General features: G+C 41.8%; 1 protein-coding gene across 1 annotated transcript in view; it reads right to left on the bottom strand.

The window, feature by feature from the left end:
- Window positions 1-2,941: 2,941 nt before the first annotated feature.
- The window catches only part of LOC109466903 (carboxypeptidase E-like), a 30,489-nt gene continuing 20,341 nt past the window's right edge, over window positions 2,942-13,089 (bottom strand). The window contains exons 5-13 of the mRNA XM_019764769.1: window positions 12,331-12,504; window positions 11,689-11,793; window positions 10,555-10,759; window positions 9,187-9,326; window positions 8,174-8,273; window positions 4,843-5,178; window positions 3,914-4,072; window positions 3,212-3,404; window positions 2,942-3,032 (exon numbers count right to left, since the gene is read on the bottom strand). Coding sequence (XP_019620328.1) covers window positions 2,942-3,032; window positions 3,212-3,404; window positions 3,914-4,072; window positions 4,843-5,178; window positions 8,174-8,273; window positions 9,187-9,326; window positions 10,555-10,759; window positions 11,689-11,793; window positions 12,331-12,504 — 1,503 coding nt within the window. The remainder of the gene's footprint in view (window positions 3,033-3,211; window positions 3,405-3,913; window positions 4,073-4,842; window positions 5,179-8,173; window positions 8,274-9,186; window positions 9,327-10,554; window positions 10,760-11,688; window positions 11,794-12,330; window positions 12,505-13,089) is intronic.

The raw sequence follows: 13,089 nt of genomic DNA, 5'->3' as shown, positions 1-13,089 counted from the left end.
AAAAGATAAGAAGTTCAGTTCTTCCCGTACAAAGTAGTGGTGCATAGGGTGACACACAAATGCTGAGTGCTAAGTAGAAAAAAGCACTATGTACCATTTTTAAAGTTTGGTATGACTCTGCCTAGTGATCGACCAATAAAATCCACTTAAAATACAGAAATTTTCAACGAACGCTTCTGCAGTTTCATAACAAGGCGCTAGGGGGCCAAACTTATGTCACTTCTTCCCTACCCCAAGAGCTATCTACCAAGCAAAATTCGTGACCCTAGCATGTCCAGATGGCAATATATCAAAACCGGAAGTTCTGCTGCAGTACCAACAAAGGCCGCCAGGGGGCCTATAGAATGTAATCATTTCTAGGTCTCAACAAGACCTACCCACCTACCAAGTTTCATGACAATGCATATTGAGCTTCTTGAGTTATGCTGTTCACAAACAAACAGACGGACAAACGGACAAACGGTACTGAAAACATAACCTTCTTGGCGAAGGTAATTATATGTCCTATGAAATTCGCTACGGTATAAAAGAAACAACGTGCATCATCTAGGTCATGCTAGCAGACGACATGCCAAACTACATGCATTATCGTCATCATCACGATGGCTCCGGATTAATCCGGTGAGGTTTAACTTTGATAAAGTCACTCCAGTACACCCTGTCCCTCATGGTAGGCACTAGAGTAGTCCCTGCGAGACCAGTGTCTTTCTCTATTACATGTATTGACAACAGTGTAGTATGTGGTCTTCCCACTCTAGGTCTCGCAGAGGGAAGCCACTGGATTACACCTCCTTCGTGGAGTAATCCAGTGGCCATCGCGAGCAGAAACAACTTCTACAGGCTCTCGTTCTTCCCCCGCACCATCAGGGAATGGAACAAACTTGAGCCTGGTGCGGCGGAGGCGTGGTCGCTCGCCCAGTTTAATCTGAACTGGCGAGAACCCTGCTGCATTGAGCCACCCCATCATGTCTTGTATATATGTAAATATTACTAACGCACTAATGTACTTGTCCCGTCTTTAGCACACACAAAAGAAGTTGTCTTATGTTCCCTTCTCAGTTATCCTTGTTTTCCCTTTGTTTTTTCTTTATGTACAGGGTCACAATTGTTACTAACAATGCGTAACGGCTGGCAATAACCCTACACTGTAGGGCTGGGCAATAACGGAGAAGAAGAAGAAGAAGAAAAAGGAGAAGAAAAGAAGAGGAAGAAGAAGAAGAAAAAGAAGAAAAAGGAGAAGAAGAAAAAGGAGGAGGAGGAGTAATAAATTTCATGTACCAGTAAAGAGGTTGGACGGTCGGAGTGCCCATCTCCTGATAGCTGCGGGACAGCGGGTCCGCGGGTCCGGGCCCAGGACGAGGTTACAGCGGGGAGTCTGACGGAGGCGGTCCTGTGTGTTACATCTCCGGGAGGAGGAGAAGCCCAGACCCCGCGCCTGGACACCGTAGGACCCGCTCGGAATGGTCGTCCAGAAGTATCCGTCAGATGCTAGAGGAAGATGTTATTGAAGTCAATTCAAAAACCAATCCTATATACAAGAAACATAAGTACCTCACCATATAACATTAAAGAAACGTGCCATATTGTGGGTTCAGCACCAAGGACAGTATAGAAATCTACTGTAAGACAACTATTAGAATGCTGTGCTTTCCATACACTGACAATAGGCTGAACTAATGTTTAATTGTTTTTGACTCAGAATCTGAAGGTCCTAGGTAGGAAGACCTGACAGGCCCCGGGGGGACACCAGTCCTATTTCCTATATACTCGACTCGGGGGAAAATTAGTACCTATGCTATTTTCGGTTGGGGACGTCCTCTCAGATAGAACGTAAAGCCGGAGGTCCCGTGTACAAACAAACAAACAAACAAACAAACAAACAAACAAACAAACAAACAAACAAAGGAAACCTTACAGTCAGGTCTTGCACTTACTGTACAAAACTGGTGTGTAACACGAAGAAGTTTCAACTTCTTTTTGACACCTAAAGCTGATTTATCGGTTACAAAACAAAACACCAGACACTAATATTCATTCTCTATACCTACCTGTGCTAACGCCGTTGAGTACGCCGTCGATGTAGATCACAGCGCCCTCTACCGGAGTGCAGGCAGAGTTAAACACCAGGCCACGCAGCAGCTTCAGTTTCTTTCTCCGCCGTCTGTCCTTCCGGTCTGGCTTGTTGTTCTTTCCAGCCTTCGACGGAGCCGCATTTCTGTTCTCTGGAGAGGTTACAGTTTCATTTATGCTGTTATTGTTTTGGTCAGTAGTGTCTGTTGTGCCAGGTGGAACGGTCGTCGCCAAGGCCGTTGCATGTTGATATTTGCGAGTCGTTTGAATGGTGGAAATGTCAATCTTTGGCTGTTTAATGGTATTTGGATGCACGAAAGTAGTGGTAGATTCAGATACTTTCGCAACAGACGAAATCGTTGACGAATTTCCTGGTGATCTCGAAATGTTTAGCTTGGTTTCGGATGTCGACCAAATTTCCGAACTATCAACATTGTTCACTTTGGCATCTACAGTATTAACAGCCGTTGGCGAATGTAAAGCTTCGTTCAGTCTACTTGCAGAAGTGAACGTTTTTTCGGGTTTGAGTGTTGGCGAAGGCGTGTCTGTTGACGTCCATCGGGCTTCGGTCGTCTCTTTGTCGTAGTCTGATCGCGGTCTGGTCGCGTTGTTGTCAGTAGCACGTGTCGGACCGTAGTCTAGCACCTTACTGTCTCCTGCAGTGGTAACAAGATCCGGTAGGCGCGCTGCTGTGTTGGCTCTTACTGCTATGTCAGGATTACTAGTACCTAACTTGTCGGAGATAGTAGTTGTGGAGTCAAATAAAACATCAGTAATGGTAGAAACGTTGGGCGTTTCTGTGGTTGTGTCAATGTAGATATGCTGACCTGTTTTGGAAGGTTGTCCTTTTGGGTCAGTTGGAATCATTCCATCATATCCTGAGGTGGTTGTCCAGGGCGTTGTTGTTGGTGGTAGAACAGCAACACTCGGCGTTGTAGTGTGTTCTTGTGCCACCGTTGTAACTGTTGAGTAGTTGTAACGTGAAGGAATACCACCTACAGTCGATTCTTCTGTCTGTGTTCGTAGGTTGGGAGCATCATCAAACGTGGAAATGTAGGCCTTGTCCACTGGTGTCATATCTTTGTGAATTTTTGCGTCACTTTCTGAAGTAGAGAGATGTACAGAAGACGCCAAGCCATACGGTGTTGTCGTTTCCATCGGGGGGTCGGTAGGTGTTCGCTGACAGCGAATAGAAGGGTCAGGACTCAGCACGAAGTCACAGCGGGTTCCCCGGTCGTCCACGGCACACTCCCGGGAGGTGGAGAACTCCCGCCCCATGGCCAGGACCGTGTAGCGGCCCGGGGTCAACAGCCGCCAGTAGTAACCGTCAGTAGCTAGGGTAAAGAAAATATGTTTTTAAAATATCTGAGAATTCAAACTTTCAGTAAGTATATTGTTAAACATGCAACTGTATGGGACTGTGATAGCTCAGTATTGTTAGTTAACAAATCTTATATTATATATAGAAACACTTTACATTTGGAACCACATATGACCCTATGATGTAACAATGCCTATGTACAATGTATGTCACAATTGTACTATGTTAGGAAATGCATTGTTAACAGTAAACACTAGCTTAAGTGCACGGAGTTAAAAGATCCTTCTCTTTTCTAGCTCTATGTTTTAAGCTCCGTGGTCCGGCCCTAGTTCTAGGACCGGACAAATTCTCCTGGGCTCAACTCCGTGGCGGAAATTTAGATAGGCGGGCGAAGGGCTCTTGGCTGCAGAAGGAAATCGGCTCACGGCCCGATACTAGTTTGGCACCCAGGGTAGTGATATTTTGTCACAGCATCAATTGAAAAAAATTGATTTCTTCCAACAGCTGAGAACGTGAATTTACCTGTAAACACACTTAGTGTGATGCCGACCACGTGAACAATGGCTCCTTCCACTGGCTTACAGGTGACGTCATACACGAACCCTCTGAGGAAGCGTTTGATTGGTGCGTTAGTGGGCGTGGCCGGTGTAATGATGTCTTTGATCCTACCGCTCTTTTCTGCTGCAGGTTAACGACAAAAATACAATGTACCGTAGCTGTACATATTACCCGTTGATAAAAAAAGTTTAATTCGCAGTAAAACTACTATCAACGGGCAAGATGATGTGCGTAGATTTTTTTCACAGAGCCGATTGCATGCTGGGAAACACGAAGCATTATGGGTAGCTCATAGGACAAACAGAACTATCATCATGATACAAATACCGTATTTGAACAGCATGCACAAACCGCATAAGCTTTGCCTCTGGTAATGATGCTGTTTGTCCCCCGAGCTACCCATGGTGCCCCGCGTCTCCCAGCATGCAACGGGATCTGTAAAACGTCTATGCGTGACCTAATATCGGTGATGAATATCACTAATAAAAATTGCAGTCAATCTTCACTATGACCTAAGGAAATTTTTCATCATGATCTTGATGGCCTTTTGGGCAAGGCACGCAGCGCATCGGTTTTGAAATCAGATGTAATCATTGATTTTTACGAAGCCATATAGGAACACTAATAGGTATCTCCATAAGTGAGAAGAGTCCATTGGAAACAGAACTAAGTAGAGATGTATCATTGTTTGCGGATTAGGCAATAATTCATCATATACCGAAAATCAAAGAAATCAGTCAAATTTTGAACCCCTGATAATTTATAGCTCCTAACACAAAATATAAACAACAAGGACAGTACCTTCCTGTGGAAAGATTTTTGGTCTTTTCCAGGTAAAATAATGTTTCGAAATTGCGTATATTGGCATTAGAAACCTGCAGATATAATCGCACCTTTATTCTTATTCTCCTGAGATGGAGTGATGACGTCATAGCCTTCTGTTAGTACGGTTGTTGTCATGGCAACGGTTGTCTTGGCAACGCTAGTGGGCGGAGTCGGCGAGACGGTCGAGGACGTTTTTGTTTCCTCACCAGTGCGGGTCCGCCCTCCCCCCTCCGCCGTGTGATCGGGACAGCGGACGGATGTGTTGGTGCCCAGGATGAAGTCACAGCGGACCGCCTCGTTACGGTAGTGCAGGAAACACTCCCGGGTGGTGGTGAAGCTTCCCGCCGACGCCGTGACGGTGTAGTACCCCGGTAGAACCAGCTTCCAGTAGTCTCCGTCCCGCGCTAACGTGAAAAAAAAATAGTTCTTGGTTTTTCTTTTTGGTTTTTATTGTTCAAACAGTACCCATGCAGTCGCAGCCTTTATATAGCTGAATTGATGCAGGGTATCACATAATAATCAAAACAAATCACAACAATCAAATAATACACAACACACATATTTACTCCTCAGATTTTTGCCATTCGGCGCCACAAGGTGACCTCAATACGACTTTCCCCAACCGAAGTTAGTTAATTTACACCTGGGTGTAGTGTGGAAAGTTGTGTAAAGTGTCTTTCGGGCAAAACGTCGTATGTTCAGACATGTCCCGGGTAGGACTCGGGATCGAGCCCGGGTCTCCCCGCTTCATAGTCGAACGCTCTACCACTACGCCATCCGACACCACACGTTCTTTAAAAATTCACGTCATTTGACCCTTTTATACAACATGAATTTGGAAATCTCAGACCTTCATGTTTATTGTTTATTGTTTATTGTCCTTTCGCACATAAAAAAAGTAATGGTATAAAAAGAAATTATGTACAATCAAATACATGCAGGAGATCCCAAGAAACCAGGAGGTTTATCTAGTGGGCTCTCCCAAATCCTGTTGATGATCTCATATTTACAACATTATTTACGTTAACAATTAACATGCATGTCTTAAGGGACAAACAAGAGAAAATTAACTCAAACAAGATAATATAAAGTTAACACGGCAAACTAAATATCTAAACAATAAAGTAAGACAATCAAAAACATATCGTATTCAACAAAAAATACATTTCCATTAGTCAAATCATAAGTTAATATGGTAAGAACAACATAAGAAACCAATATTAACGCAAGGAAAATATCGTAGCATAAGAAAACAAGGAAAACAAAAGCAAATCAGGAAGTGGTAGATGGCTTCTCTATTAGGTCAGTTTTTAAATGTCGTTTGAAAGTTGGAAGGGATTGGCAATTCTGCTGTGAATGACTTATACTGTTCCAAATTAACGGGCCTCTAAACATTATCGTAAACTGTTTCATATTTGATTTTGTTAGGATTGGCCTTAAATCATTTTGCTTTCTGGTACTGTAACTGTGGATATCTGAGTTGTATTGAAATATGTCCTTGAATTGAGCTGGTAATTGTGAACTTTTGTGTAAGACTTTGTGGACGAAAATTGCTGTTTGGAGTTTATTTATGTCGTACACTGTTAAAATTTTCAAGTTGTAAAATAGAGCAGCAGAGTTAGCAAAAAATGGGACATTAGATGCAATCCTAACGAAGCGCTTCTGCAGCTGATGCAGCGGTCGGATTGAAGTAGTGTATGTACTAGCCCAGACTATATTACAATATGTTAAGTAGGGATAAATCAAAGTATAGTACAGAGTGATAAATATTTTACGTGATAGGCAACTTGCAACTTTTCTTATTATACCAATGTTCTTATAGATTTGTTTACAGATACGGTCAATATGAAACTTCCATGTGAGTTTCTCATCAATTAGGACTCCTAGAAACCGTGTGTTACATACCTGTTTGATTGGTTTATTGTCTATGTATATATTAGCTATTTCTTTGTCGTATTTTTACTTCTACCTGTGAAAATAATGAAGTTCGTTTTATCTATGTTAAGAGACAACTTATTTAACTTAAACCAGTCGTTTAGTTTACATAGCTCTTCATTAACGGTTGTTATTAGTGTATGAAAATTATTGTGAGAATAGAAAAGATTAGTATCATCGGCAAATAATAGAGTGAAGAGTTTGACTGATACCAGGGCAAGATCATTGACATAAATCAGGAACAAAAGAGGACCGAGTATAGATCCTTGTGGGACTCCGCATGTTACTGATTTTAGAGATGAAGTGAAGTTATTACTCGAAACATACTGCATTCTATCGGACAAATAATCTTTTAACCATTGAAGGGCTGTACCTTTGAAGCCGTAAGAGTTTAGTTTGCTAAGTAATATTTTGTGATCCACAGTATCGAAAGCTTTCGATAAGTCGAGGAATATCCCGATACTGAATTCGTTTTTTTCCAAAGCTGACGTAATTTTATTTATTAGTTGTAATAGGGCCATATATGTTGAGTGGTTTTTACGGAATCCATATTGGTGTGTGTATAAAATGTTATTATTTTCAAGGTGCTTCAAGATTCTGTTATACACTATTTTTTCTAAAATTTTTGAGAGTGCTGGTAAGATAGAAATTGGTCGATAATTTGTAAACACACATGGATCACCGGCTTTATAAAGCGGGATTACCTTGGCTACTTTTAAGTCGGAGAGTACTTTTCCTGTCTCTAAAGAAACTTTAAAGACATGAGTAATGGGTTCTAGGATTTCTGCATTAATCTGTTTTAAAAGTGTTGCATTAATTTCATCCTTACCAGGGGCAGCATTTTGAAGATTGTTAATTATGTCATGGATTTCTGCTGTGCTAGGTGCGTCAAATAAGTTGATGGGAGGAATATCATTTTGTACGTAGGATGATGGAGATTGGTCAGTCTTGTCTATTTTACTTGCCAGGGAAGGGCCGATATTTACAAAAAAATCGTTAAACTTGTTAACTATATCTACTTTATTTGTTATTTCATGAAACCATTAAACCGTGTTCACAAGTCAGAACTTTTAGGATGGGTCTCCCATGATTGGCCATGAAACAGGGCTCCATTGGTCCAGACAAATAACCAGTTTGCAATCTACTTTTGCAATCCCGCTCTTTATCGTGCAATGAGAAAACGCCATCTCTCAGCTGTCAAGAAGGTCATGTAATGAAAAACATGTTTCAAGTTTATTCCTTTAACCAGCGCATAAGTCAGATCTACAGATCTGCTTTTCAGTTATACCTGGGAAGGTGCGTTTAAAAATACAGAATGTCACAAAAAAATACACGATTATTTACACGTGACGTTACAATCAATCAATCAACAACTAGTATCGACCACGGGGTTCCGCAAAAAATACTGTGTACCTTCAACACGTAATATAAAGTGTAATCTGCCCTCTACATCCCCGCACTAACCTGTGGTGACGTCATGGTCGATCCCCTCCACATGGATAACAGCGCCCTCTATCGGCTTGCAGTTCTCGTCACGCACGAAGCCTTTGATGCCGATATGGATCTAGAGAAATAATAGAAAATGTCAAACAACCCACAGGGACAGCAGGTAACAAATACGATGTCCAATTCACGCTACAGTGCAGTTACAAAACAGCCTTTGCCGCTCTATGGTAAAATTTTGGTTATCTCCAAGCAGATACACGTGTTTTTATTGTTGGAGGTTGTGATGACTGGCTTCTATAGTGACAGAGAATTCTGAGCTCTAAGGAGAGAGTTTCTAGCTCCTATTCGTAGTTCTGAAAATAAGGATGGTTCTCTCGAGTTAGAGGTGTATTCATCAGTTTCCCATCCCCAGAATGCAATGCAAAAACAGGGGTCTAAACTCATTTGCATAGGACATGAAGGCATCGGAATGATCCTGTTGACGTTAAACAGCTTGTTTTTCACTGTGTTTTGGGGTGTTGGGGCATTTCATGCTCAACATTAATTACTATGGGTTGAATCTGACAACAAATAGAGAATTAATTTTTGGAATATGTGGTTTGTAACGTTATAGTGGTAACGCTATACTGATGCTGTAACGTTACAAACCACATGTTCCATGTTGAAAAGAACACAAAAACTTCATTCTCTATTTGTTGTCAGATTCGACCCATAGTAATTTGATACATGTTTAGCATAAAATGCCCCAACACCTCAAAACATAGTGAAAAGCTGTTTAACGTCAACAAGATCATTCCGATGCCTTCCTGTCCTATGCAAATGAGGTTTAGACCCCTGTTTTCGCATTGCATTCTGGGGATGGGAAACTGGTGAATAGCTCCTCCCCAAGCAGAGATATACGTCTGACAGTTTGTCAATGTTTGACAATTTAAGTTTTATCGGAGTTCTTAAACTGGTATCTTTCTTAACCAGGTGGCAAAATGATACTACCTGGCAAGAAAAAAATGTGCAACACAAGCTATGGTTCTCACCTGCTCCATAAACCTGAGTAAAGATTCCTTGTTGTTGTGCCATTCCTTCTCCAGGTCCTTCTCCGCGGGAAACTTGGAGCAGCCGAGCTCCATGGCGAGGTCCAGACTGTTGGTGTGCAGGTACAGGAAGTCTGACAGACCTGGACGGTAGGCATGGAAGAAAGTTAAACATGGGCCTTTTCATGGATCAAAAGCGGCCTCTAGCAATCAGTTGCAGTACTGCAGTATTGCGCGGCGTACGATTCACCTGTTTTTATTGTAACGATACATGCTTCATTTCATGGATCAGAAGCGGCCTCTATCAACCAGTTGCAGTACTGTAGTTATATTTGTCCATGGTTCACCTGCCTGATACTGTATGCTAATGACATCACTCACATTACTTTTGACTACCCTCTTTGAACATTTTCAATGTGATAACAATGGTTAAGATCTAAGAAAAATGTTAGTAGGGGCGCGGTCACATTTATCCTAATCCGTCATACGGTTTTGATGTCATAGTATTTTCAACCAAGCAGGATGCGAAAGAACCAACAGCTGACAAGCATCCTCTAACTATTTCTTCAATTTGCCGTAACTGACGTACCGACCACTAAGTATCTGATACCAGCCCGGAAAAGAACAAGAAACAGTCATGCCTTCAAATATCAGAGTTATCAACCAACAATTGAGGTATTCAAAAACTCGTATTTCCCCAGAATTATCGTAGACTGGAACTCGTTACCACAGTTGGGGCATCCTCACTAGAAAGCTTTAAACAGCTCCTGCAATTAAATATGCAAAGATTGAGTGTAACAAGCCGTTCGGTGCAATATACTAGTAGCTAGCTGCCGTCGCGACGCGTGCCTGCGAAGCTGGTGTGTTACGACAAAGGGCGGTTATACCGGCTATACTGATACAGATACAGGGCAGCTGAATTTCGACAATTGCACAACTATCCCAATAATACGATCGCACGATGGTCGCACGACAAATATGATAGGATATCAGCATGAAAGTTCATTTGAATTGGTAAATTAAATTATGAAAAACATAAACTGTTCTCCAACTCAAAATTTGACTCCCCAGAAATTTTCGACTGAATCACTCAGTCTTCCTCAGCTATCTGACCCAAATGCTGTGGAAACGTGATTTTTCCGACGTGTGACGTCAGCAAAGGGTCAAATGTTGTCTGAAGTCGATATCGCCCCCCATCCCGGCTGACGTCACACGTGGGAAAAATCACGTGTCCACAGCATTTTGGTCAAATAGCTGAGGGAGACTGAGTGATTCAGTCGAAAATTTCTGGTGAGTCAAATTTTGAGTTGGACACAGTTGAAGTTTTTCATAATATATGAGATATAGCTATGTCTATTTGAGATCCGTTACCTCCGGACACGCTGAACCAGGAAGCGCCATTAGCGATGCCGCCCTGGCTGGCGAAGTTCTGGTACCGGCAGGGTTTGGTGTAGGGGTTGGTCATGGTGCGGTGTGAGACGGCGTACGTCTGCGCCAGGTGTCGGAACATCCCGTCATCCGGCGTCCGGCTCTCGGCGGACAAGAAGCCCCACAGGTCATACCCCTGGCGGGTCACCTGAAAAATGCAGGTGGATTCTTGTACCACAACAACCATACTTAATATAGTAGAGGGGATTCATTCCTCAAGCTAACCGACATCTCGCACGTGTGACAGGCTGAATAAAAGTTCTAAACGGGAACTATGCGGCTCCATGTGTCTGCATGTGCGAGATATCGGTTAGCTTGAGGAATGATTCCCCTCTACTATATACAACAACCATACTTTAACAAAGACGGGGGTGCCACAGACTTCCTGCAACTTATGGTTCACTGCTCACCGTGTCAAGCTGTCTATATCATAGCGTAATGTCACAGAAGCGGAGCATTCCTTGACAAATGACTGGAGTTGAACAGTGAAAACTTTGGTTAAGTTCATTTTGTCGTGTTCAAAATTACATGTACAGTTCAAATATGTTTCAAGGCAACTAATTCATATTCTTGTTATGGGATTCATTACCTCGGGGAAGGAGATATCCTTCCGCGAAAGGGGTACTATAGTTGGTAATCTTATTGTGTTCGCAGCTGTAACTCACGGTGGATTGAATGGATTATGGATTTCTTTGATTTTCGGTATATGATTAATTATTGGGGTCTAGATGTGGCGGAATTTTTTCATTGTATTTGTATTTTCATTTGTCAAAATAAACTAATTGGACACCCCCGTGCAACACACAGTGCGATCGTCTGATATTAGGGACTGTTTTGAAAGTGTATTCGCTAACCTGTCGGGATTATACCATTATTATTTCAGGTGGGAATAACAGGCTCTGATGAACATGGACATAATTTTTTGTGTGTTGGACCAAATATAATAGAATTTTTGTGTGTGTTGGACCAAACGTTTTAACTTGAAACATGTAACTACCAACACAGATGAACTTTCAGTATGGACAACCTTTGTTTTCTACCGTATAACATTATTAAACAAATAATAAAGATTCTCACCTGGTAGGGATAGTTCACTAACAGTTCACCGTCGTGGAAGTGGCCGGAAAGGACGATGGGGAGGTCTTGACTCCACTTGATCATGGCTTTGGTTTCAGGCGCCACCTAGCGATAAAGCGAAGAAAAGCAGAGGAATAACCAGGGTAAAGGTAATCAACCATGAAAACCACTCACATGATTTTAAACTTTAAGCATCGCTACTGATATTTCCAAATGTTGTACAGTGTACTCCACTTATATGTATTTTCTTATAATTGTATATTTTGTGTAATTGTATAGAATTCTAAAACACCAAACCATTTACATGTATGTATAGCGCATTATCGTATATTCTGGCGTATCGTACAGAATTTGGTCCGACTAGATTGTATAATGACCCAGAGCTACGCATTAAATGTTAGCAAAAACGGGGTGATACTAGTTTGGCACCCGGGGTACATTTATGTATTTATTTTATTCACATTTATTTTTCGAGGATTGCACAAAAAGTTATAAAACTTATGTCAGCCCTCTCCTCACACATAAAAGGAAACAAAAAAACAAAGTAATAATAATAAGAAGAAGAACAAATGACAAAGGTACATAATGAGCTGGTGTACAAATCAAAATCAATCAACTAAATCGTTCGGTACATCTGCCTACCTGGTTGAAATACCAGAAGTGTGCAGGGATGGGGAAGTTGTGGTTGTCCCCGCCAAACTTCTCGTTGTAGTAGGCCTGGGAGTTCAGGTCGGGAAAGTTCCTGTTCAGGTCGATCCCCATCGCGTTCAGACGCCCGCTCCACACCGAGTTCTCGTGCTCTGGACTACCCGGGCCCTGAGCACAAAACAACGCATGAATGGATTCTAGACTTAGGCCACACCGTCTTAATTTAATGGATGACATCCTCTGAAGACCCCCAAGAAACTAGTGCGCGCGGGCGAATAAAATAAAATCCGGCCAAAAATTAACAAGGGTGGTGTTTAAAAAACACACCGGCGACGTGAGTATTTTAATAATATAATAGTATAAATTTGTAACCCTTTTTATATACCTTGTGTAAAAGGAATTTTTCTTATAACGGATTGTTGTTTTAGTACTACTGGTATGTTAAAATGTGTGTGTTTTTAACACCGTATTGTATGTAGGAAGTTGTATTGTTGGTTTTGAGGGTGCTAATATGATGTATGCATCAACGAATGAAATGTATACCCTGAGCTGTAACTCACATTCGTATGGATTTATGTTTGATTATTTAGGAAGTACGTGAGTAAGGTATAGTTATTAGGAAAGAATGGTATCTGACGCAAGTATTACTAAATAAGGATGAGCTTTTTGATAGGTATTGCCATATATAATAGACACGCTACGTGTACACCCAGTGGGTCTCCACCAGAAAGCAGACCGGGCGCTCGTCCAAGG

The sequence above is a fragment of the Branchiostoma belcheri genome, unplaced genomic scaffold (assembly GCF_001625305.1).
Source record: "Branchiostoma belcheri isolate BF01 breed outbred unplaced genomic scaffold, Haploidv18h27 scaffold171, whole genome shotgun sequence".
Lineage (NCBI taxonomy): Eukaryota > Metazoa > Chordata > Leptocardii > Amphioxiformes > Branchiostomatidae > Branchiostoma > Branchiostoma belcheri.
Note: the sequence above shows the minus strand (reverse complement) of the source record. Positions and strands in the feature narration are given on the sequence as shown.